The 13,763-nt window shown below is 42.2% G+C and overlaps 2 protein-coding genes across 2 annotated transcripts; both read left to right on the top strand.

The window, feature by feature from the left end:
- The first annotated feature begins 604 nt into the window (after positions 1-604).
- Positions 605-1,869, top strand: ora1 (olfactory receptor class A related 1). The gene is made up of 2 exons (XM_084542285.1): positions 605-713; positions 835-1,869. The coding sequence occupies exon 2, from the start codon at positions 846-848 to the stop codon at positions 1,785-1,787; it is 942 nt and encodes a 313-aa protein (XP_084398411.1). The 5' UTR covers positions 605-713; positions 835-845; the 3' UTR covers positions 1,788-1,869.
- Positions 1,863-13,267, top strand: phtf1 (putative homeodomain transcription factor 1). The gene is made up of 17 exons (XM_084542284.1): positions 1,863-2,927; positions 3,118-3,234; positions 4,041-4,097; positions 4,198-4,267; positions 4,522-4,680; positions 5,343-5,523; positions 5,944-6,052; positions 6,837-7,034; positions 7,840-8,082; positions 8,233-8,361; positions 8,981-9,250; positions 9,711-9,842; positions 9,955-10,041; positions 10,249-10,404; positions 10,556-10,651; positions 11,369-11,494; positions 12,485-13,267. Exons 2-17 carry the CDS (start codon positions 3,199-3,201, stop codon positions 12,503-12,505), a joined length of 2,070 nt encoding a protein of 689 aa, XP_084398410.1. The 5' UTR covers positions 1,863-2,927; positions 3,118-3,198; the 3' UTR covers positions 12,506-13,267.
- Positions 13,268-13,763: the final 496 nt, after the last annotated feature.

Raw genomic sequence — 13,763 nt, forward strand, 5'->3', positions numbered from 1 at the left:
GAGCATGCACTGAAGCACCAGCTGTGCATGTAAAGGCCTCTTGATGGCTCATTCAAGGCATCATCAGGCTGCTTTTGCATCAACAGTAACCACACACTGTTGTCTCCACTGGGGTTGTTTAACTATGATTTTAACTCCACAGAGAAATAGCATTACTGTGTAATATCTGAGAAGACTGACGTGCGGTCTTTTTGTAGTAGAGACTAAAAAGGGACATTTTACATTTTGAATGTAACTGCACTCAAGTTTTAGAATACTTCCAGGGTGGGAAGTGTGTTGGGACACTAACCCTTAGCATGGAAACACTAGTAAAACCTTTAGAGAGAAATATAAATTACAAAGCTATCTATGTGTTTTGATTAACTCGCACTGTAGTCTCATATTATCTTCCTATAAACAGAATGAAGACTTTGGATTATGTCCCCATTGCCTACACTGTAAGCGTGTTAATTAAGGTTCTTTTAATGAACAGGAGAAAGCAAAAACAGTTTTACGTTCATATGGGAACCTATTGTTTAAGACAGTGGTACTGATCCCCTTGCAGTGCTCGCCCCCGAGACGATCTGAGTCTCATCTTTAGTTTGTTGCATTAATTTGCCAGACTGTGGGCTGAACAGGGTGATCTTAGCCAATGCTCCCAAGGGGCTTTGAAGATTATAAGTTGTAGTTACACCGGTTATACGGTTCATGCTATTTTTCCTCTGCAGTTTCAGGTGAGCTTGGTACGATACAAGTACATACATGTTATCTGGTTGTGTAAGTTAATGGAAACTATTTGGAAAATGCTTGCAGCAATGTGTATTCATTCCCAGTTTGTTTTGCAAATCCTGACAGGGCTTGCTGCCATGGATCTGTGTGTGACCATCAAAGGGGTCTCCTTCCTCTTGCAAACAGGTATGGGCATCTTGGGCAACACTGTGGTACTGCTGGCGTACGCCCATATCATTTGCACTGAACCCAAGATCCTTCCTGTGGACATGATCCTGTGTCACCTGGCCTTCGCCAACCTGATGCTGCTACTGACCCGCTGTGTCCCCCAGACCATGACTGTGTTTGGGCTGAAGGACCTACTCAATGATCCCGGCTGTAAGGTGGTGATTTACGCATACCGCATTGGCCGGGCTTTGTCAGTCTGCATCACCTGCATGCTCAGTGTGTTTCAGGCTGTGACCATCGCCCCTGCTGGGCCCCGTTTGTCAAGGCTGAAGCCAGCTCTTCCCTCCCTTGTCCTGCCCACCTTTGCAGGACTGTGGCTCCTCAACATGGCCATATGCATCGCAGCCCCTTTCTTCTCCATGGCTCCACGTAATGGCACTGTCCCTGCCTTTACCCTCAACCTGGGCTTCTGTCATGTGGACTTTAGAGACAGCCTATCTTATGTGATCAATGGAGTGGCTGTCTCTGGGAGGGATTTTGCATTTGTTGCCTTGATGGTGGGCTCCAGCGGGTACATACTGCTGCTTCTCCACCGCCACAGCCGCCAGGTGAGAGGGATCCGTCGCTCTCATGGCGGTGGGGCAGAGACCAGGGCGGCCAAAACTGTGGTGACCCTGGTGATTCTCTACGTGGTCTTCTTTGGGATTGATAACGTGATCTGGATCTACATGCTGACAGTGGCAAAGGTGTCACCAGTGGTGGCTGATATGAGGGTGTTCTTCTCATCCTGCTACGCCGCTCTCAGCCCTTACTTTATCATTTCCTCCAACAAGAAGGTCAAGGCGAAGATTGTGTGTGCAGCTGAGCAAGACCAACTGTCAGCGGACGGTCCAGAGTCGAATGAGAAATGACTCTGTCTCTATCTTGACAACCTGCTGACTCACCTGCAAGGCAGCAGAGCGGTTCTCTTAGACTTTATCATTTTGAGCATTTGTGCACAGATGACTGTTAAGTTAGCAAAGCAACGGAAGCTTTAGAAAGTAGCACAAGAGAGTACCGTGATCATACGAGGCTTTATCTTGTATATAGACAGCATATTTAATCAGAAATCATAAATAAAACTGTGTCAGTTAATCAACTATTTTTTAATCAAGCATTTTCTCTGGATGGTTAGTCATACAAAAGCAACTGGAACATGGCCTGAAGCATCATTAACAAACTATAGAACCATAACTACTGTCATTTTGGTAAAAGCACTGGAATTCACAAGATGTGTATTTTAGGAGTTGAATTAATATGAAAATATGTAAAAAATAAAAATAAAAAAAAAATATAGAGCATGAACTCAGTTTAAAAAATCCGACCCCATCTTTTCATAGCTCACATGTTTATTCGACATAAAACCTAGTTTAGTTACGTAACCATTATTATCATGTCATATGTATTTGTTCAGTCGCTCACCCCTGCCGCGCTTTGATTGGCTGAAATATTAGATGACAAATTATGGGTCAATTTTTGTCCTCATGTTAGTCTCTCAGGCATTATTTTCCCCTTACTGATGTGCACTTAACATGAGAAAAACGTATACACTAACATGCAGATGTCAAATTATGTATTAAACGTTTAAGCAATGTTCATGTTTTATAGTCTGACAATCATATGTATGTGTAATGAGTCTGGACGTCGCCTGAAAGACCAGACTCGGGTAAAACAATCACCCATTCAACCAACAACAAACCCCGGAAAAGGGAAGCGGAAGAATGAGCTAAAAAGTACAGAACAGCTTAAACAAACGTATTGGGAAATAATTATATGCGTAATGAAGAGAAGAAATGTTAAAATGTAGCATTTTACAGCTTATTATTTGTCTCGAAACGTCGCAGAGCAGGTGAAGCTAACACCATGCGTAGCTAGCAGTGGGCTTAACTTGACAACAAGACGCTGCGACGCCCCTCAAACTCATAAAAAGAAAATATTTAAGGATCAGTTTGTGATGATCACTAAAGGATTCCTGCTGTTTGTGCCAAACTCAGCGTGCTGTTTAACTCCAGGTAAGATACTTTGGCTACTTTCCAACGGGCGGCCCCAGTTAGCTAACATTTAGCTAACTGGGTTTTGTTTAGTGTTAACAGGTGCATAATTAAACACTGTATTTACAGATAACCTGATCTACCTCTCGTTTCTGCTTTTTAGTCCGCTTCTACCTGTGCAAACCTGTTTTTGTTTTTGTTTTCTGTTTAGTGAACAAATCTGGATTTCTGCCCAGTCCTTCCCTCTTTCATGTGAAATGACCTGATCCGAGCTCACTGGTTCCAGTATCTAATGACAATGGCCAGAATAGCCTGGTATCAAGAGAAGGTAAGACCAATATTTATTTAACAATATATCTAAACTATATGTCAGTTTATTAACTAACCTATTAAGCTCCCTTTAGTTGTGAACGTGCCACTGAAAAGGTTTTGTGGTTATTAAACAGTGTGGTGAGTTAATGGAATACAAACATTGACATGGGTCATATTTTTAGGTCAATTTTCATGCTCATAGATGCAGACGACCCTAGAAAAATCCAGCATACACCAGCTCAAGTTGATTTATTGTGTTTGTTAAATTGACAAGGGTCCAGCTCACTGACAAAAAAGGCATAGACATTAGGACTAATTACACAACTTTTATATAAAATATGCAACCTTTTGTTGTTGTTTACTGTGCTACTATGCTGTTAAAATGTCGTAAGTCTGAGTCGAATTACTGTCAGAGGCATCATTGTAATTTTCCAGTTCATTGTGCGAGCTTAGGCGCTGTTAATCTGATTTGCATAAAATAACAATAAGATTTGATGTGCCTTGTGTAGACGTGTCTGGAAAGCAATGGAGTGTAAAAGAAAGTGATTTCTGCTGCTAAACTTTAACTATTACACTGCTAATTCAAAACGTTTATCTCCAGTTATCTCTAGTTTATATAGATTCATTTGAAAATGTCTGTTTCCTACCCATAACACATAAGAAGCTCTTAATTTGATTTTAAGATGTTTTTAATTACCCAGTGTTTGTTAAGATGCCAGCTTTCTCTGTGCTCTCTCAGTCTGTACAAAAACAGATGAAAAAACATGAAATTGGTATATATTGCATTTTGTGCACTAGTGCAAGTGCTGTGTCTTGTTCCAGATCGGGGCCTACGATCAACAAGTCTGGGAGAAATCTCTGGAAAAGGCGGACCTAAATGTAAAACACTCAAATTTTTCTATAAAGAAATAGATGTTTGTGGATTTGAGTTGAGAATTGTCCCTAAACTGAAGGAACCTCTTACCATTCATTTATCCAGGGTTTGGAGAGCAAACCAAAGAGGACAGGTTACATCAAGTCAGACCTCATCGATGTTGACTTAGTTAGAGGTGAGTGTGACTGAAGCGACATTTCCAATGATTTAAACATTCAAGAACAAAGAAAAAATCTGTAAATTTATACATGTACATTACCTGCAAGTCTCTACTTATCTCACAACTTATCTCAACTGCATGCTGTGTATGTTTGTGCCTGTGAAATCCTGCCTTGTGTCGCCATTTAAATTAAATGTAATTTGACTAGTGTGAGTCAGTCTACGTGGATACATTAATAATGGATTAAACCGTTTGTTTCCTCTCTGCAGGATCAACATTCAGCAAAGCCAAACCAGAGAGTCCATGGACAGCTCTGACCAGAAAGGGTTTGGTGAGAGTGCTGCTGTTTCCGTTCTTCTTCCAGTGGTGGATCCAGGTGACATCCAAGCCCATCTCCACCTGCATCCTCGTGCTCTACTTCATGCAACGTTAGCTCACCATTTCTAATCCTAGTCCTGTTCATACGTGCAAGATTCTCATGACACTGACCTAAATAATAGAATAAACACTTACATGACATGAATCAGGGTCTAAGTGATATGCGTAACAGTTTAAAGTGGCTCATAATGTGTTTACATTATTTATCATCACAAAAGATTTAATCTCTGCCCATATTTGTCTAAACCCTTCATGACCCCTTTTTTAACAACGGTAGTGATCATTAATGTTCTTAAATGGCCACAGAGAAGATGGAAGTGCTAACTCAGAGAAATGCTACGCACTTTGTACATAAAACATGTAACATTTATCCTTAAATGGGGACATTATGTGTGTGTTCATTTTGCTAACAGAAGAAGAAACAGTAACATCATTTAAGTAAATAAAGCACAAACTTAGTTATTATGTTATGTTAGATCCTTTTAAAATGTATAATGATTTTCTACGATTAGATTCAAGTTTAAGTCCATTCTTACTGCCTAAAATCACAGACTCTGTTTAGCACCATTTAAATTATGTGCCACAATAAACTTGTTATCCACCACACCTGAACCACACAGAAGAGACCTCATTAGTAAGCATGAATTCTGTTATAATGTCTCCCCTAAGAGACCGTTTTGTTTGCTGTTGCCAAATGTTTTGCTCCCCTCAGTGGCAGCGGTGGTGCTTTACTTGGAGGTCCCCGGGGCCAGTGCCAGCGAGGTGTTCGGGCCCATGTGTCTGATGCTGCTGCTGGGCACCGTGCACTGCCAGATTGTGTCGACTGAGTCCAGCCGGTGGCCCTCGGGCAGTCCAGCTGCCAGCAGCGCCACTAGCCCCGCGCGCAGAAGGAGGTGCTTTTCTCTTGTTGTTAGCCACTGTATTTGCTTGTGCTAACGCTCTCTAACCTCTTGGTTAATGCAGAAACTCCCACCTTGAGCACACAGTTAGACCCAAAGTCATGAGGTTGTGACTCTGCCATTCTCAGATTAAACACTACTACTATTTCATTTTACGTTCACACCATCACAAATACTGACAACTTTTACATTAACTACTTTTATATTACATTTTTTGAACATATCAAAACAGAAGAAGCCATGAATAAATATCAGAATCAACATACAAACGGTTTGTAATATGCAGCTAATGATCTGAGAATCGTCAGCATAGACGCATGCTATATATGGAGTTCGAAACCACAGTTTTAGACATTGCCTGCTGTGACTGCCACTTTTTGTCGTTGACACTTATTTTTATTTTGTCTCCTTCAGGCCGAGGAAGGGCAGAGGGGTGAAAAAATCGGAGGAGAAGAATGAGAGCGAGGACACTGAGCAGCAGTTCAACGAAAGCCAGCGACTGTTCAGCAACGAGGAGAGAAGGGTACAGTCACTCCTCTCTCTAGTCAACAAACTGCTTGTCAGTGAGCTGTCAAAACTATTTGAACACATTTGCCACTCTTCCTAGTGGCTTTTTTTACTTCTAAATGACTGATGGGGTGTTTAAGAAGTTATAGGAACATCTGTGGGATGAAACTCACATGACTAGGGCGTATACACAACCCTTATGTTGCAATTACAGGATGTCGTACAGATTAACCCGATGGTGTCCTGTGTTTCCCAATGAGTTGTTCTCTAACTTCCCACTAAATACTCTAGACTCAGCGTGAATGTGGGTGAAACCTTTTGGGCACAGATGTTAATACCGTTTCTCAGCAGTGCAAGCATTTTTCACAATTATGAAAAGTGAGTGGTGTTTATTTATAGGTGCCAAAGAGATCTTTAATTTAATCCTATCTGTTTTTATGTGCTGCATCTATAGAAAGGATTTGTCCTGGATTTGTCTCATTTGAAAAAAAAAAACAACAGTATAGTAAGAATGAAAGTGAACAATCCCCTCTTTGGTCATGACTAAAGCTCACAATAAACATTAGAGCTTTTATTAATGTAGTATTTGCACCACAGAGTTTGTTGGACTGTCTCATGCCCACTTGCTAATATACAGGTGTAACTAAACTAAAACTATCGAGCTCTTCCAGCTTTGTGTGTTTGCATACATACATTTTCACTACTGGAAAACATAAAATACCACTCGGATTTAGGAATAACTATTTTGAAAATACATAATCACTTTTAACATGTATGTGTGGCTCAATCTTCTGTCACAGAGTAAAAGAAATTCAGGGTTTCGGGCGTCGGACGAGCTCTCCAGTGAGGAAGAGGAACGCGTTCAACCTGTGGAAGTAATTCTACCCACACCCCATCACAAGGGGCACCCTACTCCAGCTAGGCCGACATTTGCAACAGCGTCTTCTGTCAGGAAGAGAAACCTAAAGTCTAACCTCAAACCTCCGCTGAGACCTCAGGTAAACCTTATAGCTTCACTGTGTGTTATTTAAACTGGTGCAGCATGTATTTTAAACACATAAAGGCTGGATTATGCTTCCGCATAGTGATCACGCAATGGTCACGCAATGTCCCACGCAGTTGCTTGGACGCAGTCGTGAGACCGTGATGGTTCTGCGTGGGGTTTACGTGTCGAAATGCAATTCAATGCCACACCGGTAGAGGGCGCTATGATTTTTTGTGACCGACCGACCGAGACTCTTGTGACGTATCTCGCCTCGTATAGTTATTTACCTTCCGGCTTTTGTCGTAGTCACAGTGAACGATGGACACCGAGACAGAGAGACTGGCGTTGGAGCTCCAAATTATTCAGACCAACCAAACTGAAGACTTTTTAAAAATGGCGGTGTTTATGAGTGGAAACCGGAAAAGCGGTCTCCAGCGGATGTAGTTAGCGGACCAATCACAGCCAATGCCGCTGCGTTACTGCTGCGTTGCTGTTGCGTCGCCTCCACGCGCGTCGAGGATTTTTGGGAGGTGCACGTCTGGCCCTTGCGTAGGACGTACGGGGGTCCGCAAGGACGTAATAGGTCCGTACGCCCCCTCGTGCTGTGTCAACGCGGAAGCATAACTTGGGCTTAAGTGTTTGATTGCTGTAGAAATTAGAGTATAAGTAAACTAAGTGCAAGATTTATGAGTTGTATACAAGTTGTAGAAAGCTTTTAAAGCTGGCACGGCTTTACCTGCTACCAAGGTGCATGGAGGAGGAAAAGGAAACTTGTGTGTTTTTATAAATAAAAGATACATTATTTGATTTGAGGGCAGGAAGGGAGCGGGGCTTCCATTATGGTGAAGCCTCTTGAGGTGGAGCGGCTCAGGCCAAACGTCGGCTCTCGCCCTGCCTCCGATACCGATGACACAATGTGGGAGGAGCTTCTCCAGGGCCCTGACTCCGCCTCCACAGGAAGCAGCGACAGCGAGGCGAACGGGAGGTACAACGCCGGGATGGCCCCCGCACAAACCACCCCTCAGAGCAGTGACGATGAAAACCTCCAAGGAATTGCCCGAGTAAGAAAATCGTGAATTCTTTGACTTCGTACAGACCATGACATGTCCACAACCTTCATCCATAAAAGGCCTCCGCACAATTACACACTACTTTTACACGCACTGGAGACATGAGTTTCTATTCTCTGTTTCTATTGTGTTTCATTTCAGTGCCAGCTGTCCTGGCTGCAGGCATGTCACCCATCCAAGGACCGTGTCAGTGCCATAATTTGGGAGCAGGGCGAGTGTAAGAAAGCAGACATGTCAGTACTTGAGATCAGCGGGATCATCCTCACACAGGTACACTACTAGCACCTTGGCTAGTGTGAAACACATGTGAAACCACACCACAGTGTTGAAATCCAGCATTTTCATTGTTACAGATGCAACTGGGTGTACGTGCAATGTTGCCTTTAGAGCAAGAAAGTAATTATACAATGATTACAATGTCAGCATGTGTTATTCTGCTTTTGTCTAAGATACATAATCACTTATAAACAATAGCATATACATTCATAATATGTGTTCATTCAAAAAAAGAGCTTTTATCTGTAATTAGGGAGCGATCGTTGCTAGTGAAGAGCTAAATTTACTGCTGTAACAAGAGGTTGTGAGAATAAATGTTTTGGTGCTTCAACTTCGTTGAGGCTCAACATCATAGAGTGGAGTCCCAGATGAGGGTAGTAGACAGGAACAGAAGCCTCAGGAGTCTGGACACTGGTGGTGATGGAGACTTCAGTTGAGACCCCCTTGACAACCATGGTGAGGTGGAGGTGGAGATGGGGAGGAGGGAGGTTAGGACCGACTGACAGAATATTTGAACAGATCTTCCCTATTGAACTTTCCCCTAATCTTTGTAACACTCCACCAGCCTAACTGGACATCTCTCATCTCAGATGACTCTGTTTTTCATTACCAGGTGAAGTTGGTGGAGCAGGGTTTGGGTTACCTTGTGCTTGGCGGGCTCATGACGGCAACCCTGGCGCTTCTGCCCTTTGCCTTCCGCTTGGCTCAGCGTCTGGACATATCGAACCTCGGCTCCCTGTCCGTGGCGGAGCTGGCAGAAATGGCGGTGGGGCCGCGTGATGTCAGGGCCTACACCTTCTACTTCATCACAACAGTGCAGAGAGTCTGCCTCACAGGACTGTTCTTCTTCATGATGTGCGTGGCTGAGAGAACCTACAAACAGGTGAGTGCTGGCTTCACACTGCAGGCAGAAGTAGAAGTTGTAGGTTGATACAAACAAAATTGCAAGCGTTTGCTACATCCAGTCTCTCAAATATGATAATTTGCTAATTTCTCTCAGTTTTGTAGATAAAACCAGCAATTTTATGGGGAAAAAAAACAGTTAAGTGAGAATATAATCACTGGGTTCATTTAAATGATCATTAGCTGTATGCTTAAATGTTTGAACCTTTCTCTCTTCTAATTTTAATCGTGCGCCTGTGTTGCAAAGCAGCTATTATCAGAACATAATAATAAACATGGAGAACAATTTTCTTAATGTTTTATTTACCTCATTTCCTCAGTCACACATGTTTTGCTCTGGTTGTGATTGCTGCATACCAAAAAGGGATTACTCCCTTGCTCATTCACTAGTACTGCTGAAGTGTTATATCTGACAGTTTATGTCCATGTTTCCTCAACAGAGACTCTTGTTTGCCAAGTACTTCAGCCACCTCACTTCAGCTCGCAAGGCCAAGATATCTGAGATCCCTCATTTCAGGCTGAAGAAAGTGCAGAACATAAAGATGTGGTTGTCGCTTCGCTCTTTTCTCAGGGTTTGTGTTCTCCTGCTTTAACACTCCTGTGTACTTGTATTGCTGCGTACTGTTTCACCACTAGAGGGTTGTCTTTGTAACAGCGCGTCATTGACTTGTTTTGTCATTGCAGAGACGAGGACCGCAGCGCTCCGTTGACGTCATCGTCTCCTCTATTTTCCTACTAGCGCTTTCCATTTCATTCATCATTTGTGCCCAGGTCAGTCGTATGTGCTGGAACAGATCTGTTTTCTTTGCAGAACGTTGAGGTGATAATATTGTTCAGATGAAGTTACTCAAAAAATGCCACTATTTAATCATATTACCTGAGTAAAGATAAGCCACGAAGGTAAAATAGAAAAGATAAAAAGTATTTAATCTGCTGCAGACTGCTTATATGAACACTTTTGCTTCTGCTCGACCTCAGCTCCTACACAGCCACAAGACATTCCTGGAGTCTATGACAAACTGGGAGTTCTTGGTGTGGGGCTCCTCCCTCATCCTCTTTCTGTTGCGACTGGCCACGCTGGGCTCAAAGACCAACTGCAAATACAGCAACTCCTCCGTGCTGCTCACTGAGCAGGTAGGGCCCCCTGGCTGCAGAACACAGGAGGTTGCAGGTTATTTCTCAGTGGGTGCAGCACACCACCAGCTGATTCCCTGTTAGTGTCATTTATTGCAAGTTTAAATACATCTTCACTGTTAACGGTGTGTAAAACTGATCTTGGTTGCAGATCAATTTGTATCTGAAGATGGAGAAAAAGCCCAGTAAGAAAGAGGAACTCAATATAGTGAACAACGTTTTGAAACTAGCTACAAAACTGATGAAGGTAAGAATATGTTTTGACTTTGTTTTGTTTTTTTAAGGTTTTGACATTCATCTGAAAAGGAAATTATCTCTGGCGTGTTTCTCAGAGTGTAAAAATATTGGATGTATGTTTTATTTCAGCCAAAATTTGATAAAGCAGATATTTAAAAGTGTCTTCCGGGAGTGTCCATCGGGTTATTTAACAGGGACGGTCTCAAATTAATAAATCTACCATATATTGTATATATATATATATATATATATACAATATATTGCTTGATTTTTCAGGCTGAATCAAACCTTTTCTTGAATGCTATTTATTTAACTTTTTTTTTTTTTTTTTTAAATCTAACTAAAAAAAATATAGCCCCTACACAAATTGTTCAAAAATGAGTGATGCCTTATTTTGACCATGTAGAAAGTGACCATGGCTTCTCTTGTCGTCTCTCTGCTAGTGCTGTCCATACTATCTAATGTTTAGCAGTTTAATCACCTTCCATACATTACTTTATTTCTCCTGCAGACATCCCTAATACACTTTTTCAACACATATAGAAATGTTTGTATTTGTGGTTTTGTGTTGAAATATATTTGTGTTTGTTAAATTTCCCCTGAAGGGTCAGTGGTCAGCCTCCGTCCATCCAAAATAAATTCTGGCTTTGACCTTTTTTTTGACCCCAGGTATTGTCCGTGTCTTGAACCTTGCGTAAAACACTGTATTTTCTCTTGCCTCCTCCAGGAGCTGGATACTCCATTCAGACTTCTGGGTCTGACCGTGAACCCTCTCATCTATAACATCACCAGAGTTGTCATCCTGTCTGCTTTGTCTGCTGTGGTCAGCGACGTGCTTGGTTTCAACATCAGAGTGAGTAGAGTCTTAATGAAAGAGGTTGAAATTACACCCCCTCAGTTTCTGTGTTTCAGTTTCTCTCAGTGAGCGTAATAGAACGAAAGTAAGTTGCATCGTGAGAAGATGATATTGTGTTCCAGTGATTTCTGGTGCTCCTATTTGGACAGATTTTTATATGTTAATTACCTCGCTTTAATGAATGAGTGAGCTTTAAATGCACTTTAAAGCTGCGTATTGCACTCCAGATTTTTTAGCTGTTAGTACCCCACAAGGAAGCCTCATGGCTGTGAAAAAACATGTAGCCCTAGTTTTGGTGGTGTGTCCTCCACCGTTGCAACGGGGTGGACCTCTGATGGCAGACCTTCAGCCGATCCAGCATGGTAAATTGGGGGAGGAATGCAGCCAGTCAGAATCTTAAGCTTAATGAACCAGTGGAGGTGAAGAGAAACAGAAGTGACAAAAGAAACTCAAGGAGAAAGTCAAGAAGGCACACACAGAATGGCTAGTCTGGTTTTTGTTCTCATCTCATCTGAACTTTCAAATCCCAAAAAGTTATAACATTGACATCATCATCCAGAATGAATAAACTGTAGACGACTGATCAACATAATTTAATTTCCTTTTACGTCAGTGCACAATGTATCTGCCAGCTGAACGTTGGCTGTAGTCTTTGTGATGTGTTCAAGTGCAATTTTTTTTGTTCCTTGCACAGTATGGTGACGTCACAGTCGTCCTCTGTTGCTGTTAGTTTTTTGATGTTGGTAACTTTAGTGACCTATATGAGGTTGAGGTCATCCAGACAATCTGGAAAAATCTATACTTAATTGTTTAGCAAGTACAGTACAATGGCAAACCTTCAATGAAAGCAGAAAATACTTAAGAAATGCTCAGTTGAATTGTTTAATGAGGGATGCACCTCTGTCACTTTGTTTTTTTTAAGATGTCTTCTTACCGTACTATTTTTTTTTTTAATGAAAACTTCTATGTCCTCTGTTTAATTTGCAGCTGTGGAAAATCAAGCCCTAATGTGAAAACAACTACTAACAGTCGAACACTGGAGAGCAAGGAAACTCGCTGCAGACAGCTTCTCATCGACAAAAAAATAAATAAATAAGTGTGCAAACCTACTGACAGTATATTTAGTTTTCCGTGCCTTCCAGATGAAACTTCCATCTGCGTTTCATCGGTCACTCACAAGCCTGAGATGCTCTGACAATCGCTCACATACCACTGCTGGCTGCTCAGCTGATCTGGCATACCACAGTTTCCATCAGCCGTGCCACAAACCCAGTGCCTCACTTCTGACCCCTGAATGTTCTTCTGGTTAAAAATAGGCTCCTGTGGCATCCGGATTTACAAAGATATCTTGTACAGGTGTGTGGACACAAATTGACCTGTAAATGAGTTGTATGCCGATAATGTACATAGTATGTTCAGTCTCATGTTTCTCATCAGTATAGTACAAGAAGACAGTGAAAGAAGGAGTGTGCTATTGAAAGCCAGTACATCAAAATGGGTGTCCGCGTGTGTTTAAAGGACTTTTCACATGGCTCCACTTTGATTTGAACCTTTTTATACTATTTAAGGAGGAACATTGTGATTTGTTTGTGCTTTATTTATTTGGGGGATCTGTTTTAGCTCTTGTTATGGTACCTGTAAATGGCTCTCGGACCACTATCTGCCTTTTTGTATTGAGGACCACTGTTTAATAAAATAACTATGCAAATAAGCTGGTTATGCTTAAAGAAAATGTTTGATAGAGGTGAATAAAGTTTTTTTTTTCATCCATGCTGCCGTCAATTATTTTTTTTTTAAAATGTTTTTGCTCCTCGTCTTTGTTCACCCGATCCTCTGGAGAGACTTTATGGTTTTGCTTTCAGGGCTTTTGAATTGGTTAACAGTGGACGTAGGTCTGTCGTGGGTCTATTATGAGCGTTACGGTAAAATCTGACGTAGCGTGCGCACCTCCAGTTTGGAAAGACGCCAGCCGGTTGAGGAGGAGGAGGAGGAGGAGGAGGAGGAGAAACCTTAGTACCAAGGACAGGCCGACCAGTCTGGGTCCACCGGCCGCAGCGGCGGACGCAAATCCTCGGTGAGGCAGAAGATCCGGTGCGTAACCGCGTCCGCAGAGGCGTTGCTGGCCACCAGGACTCATCACACAGAGAGAGACAGGTAAATAAACAACACATTTAAATGCTACGCTGTTGGAAAGGCGTCATGCGTGGATCAAATCGGTTCCACTGAGAGAAAACATGTTTGTCTGCCTCGCTCTCGTGCGGCTTTT

This window comes from Chelon labrosus (assembly GCF_963514085.1).
Source record: "Chelon labrosus genome assembly, chromosome: 4".
Classification (NCBI taxonomy): Eukaryota; Metazoa; Chordata; class Actinopteri; order Mugiliformes; family Mugilidae; genus Chelon; species Chelon labrosus.

Bases quoted from the DNA above. Each gene is read 5' to 3' on its own strand.
- ora1 (XM_084542285.1), top strand. From the start codon at position 846: ATGGATCTGTGTGTGACCATCAAAGGGGTCTCCTTCCTCTTGCAAACA.
- phtf1 (XM_084542284.1), top strand. From the start codon at position 3,199: ATGACAATGGCCAGAATAGCCTGGTATCAAGAGAAG. The intron at 7,035-7,839 runs GTAAACCTTATA...ATTTGAGGGCAG, and splicing joins AACCTCCGCTGAGACCTCAG to GAAGGGAGCGGGGCTTCCAT. The intron at 11,495-12,484 runs GTGAGTAGAGTC...TTTAATTTGCAG, and splicing joins TGCTTGGTTTCAACATCAGA to CTGTGGAAAATCAAGCCCTA.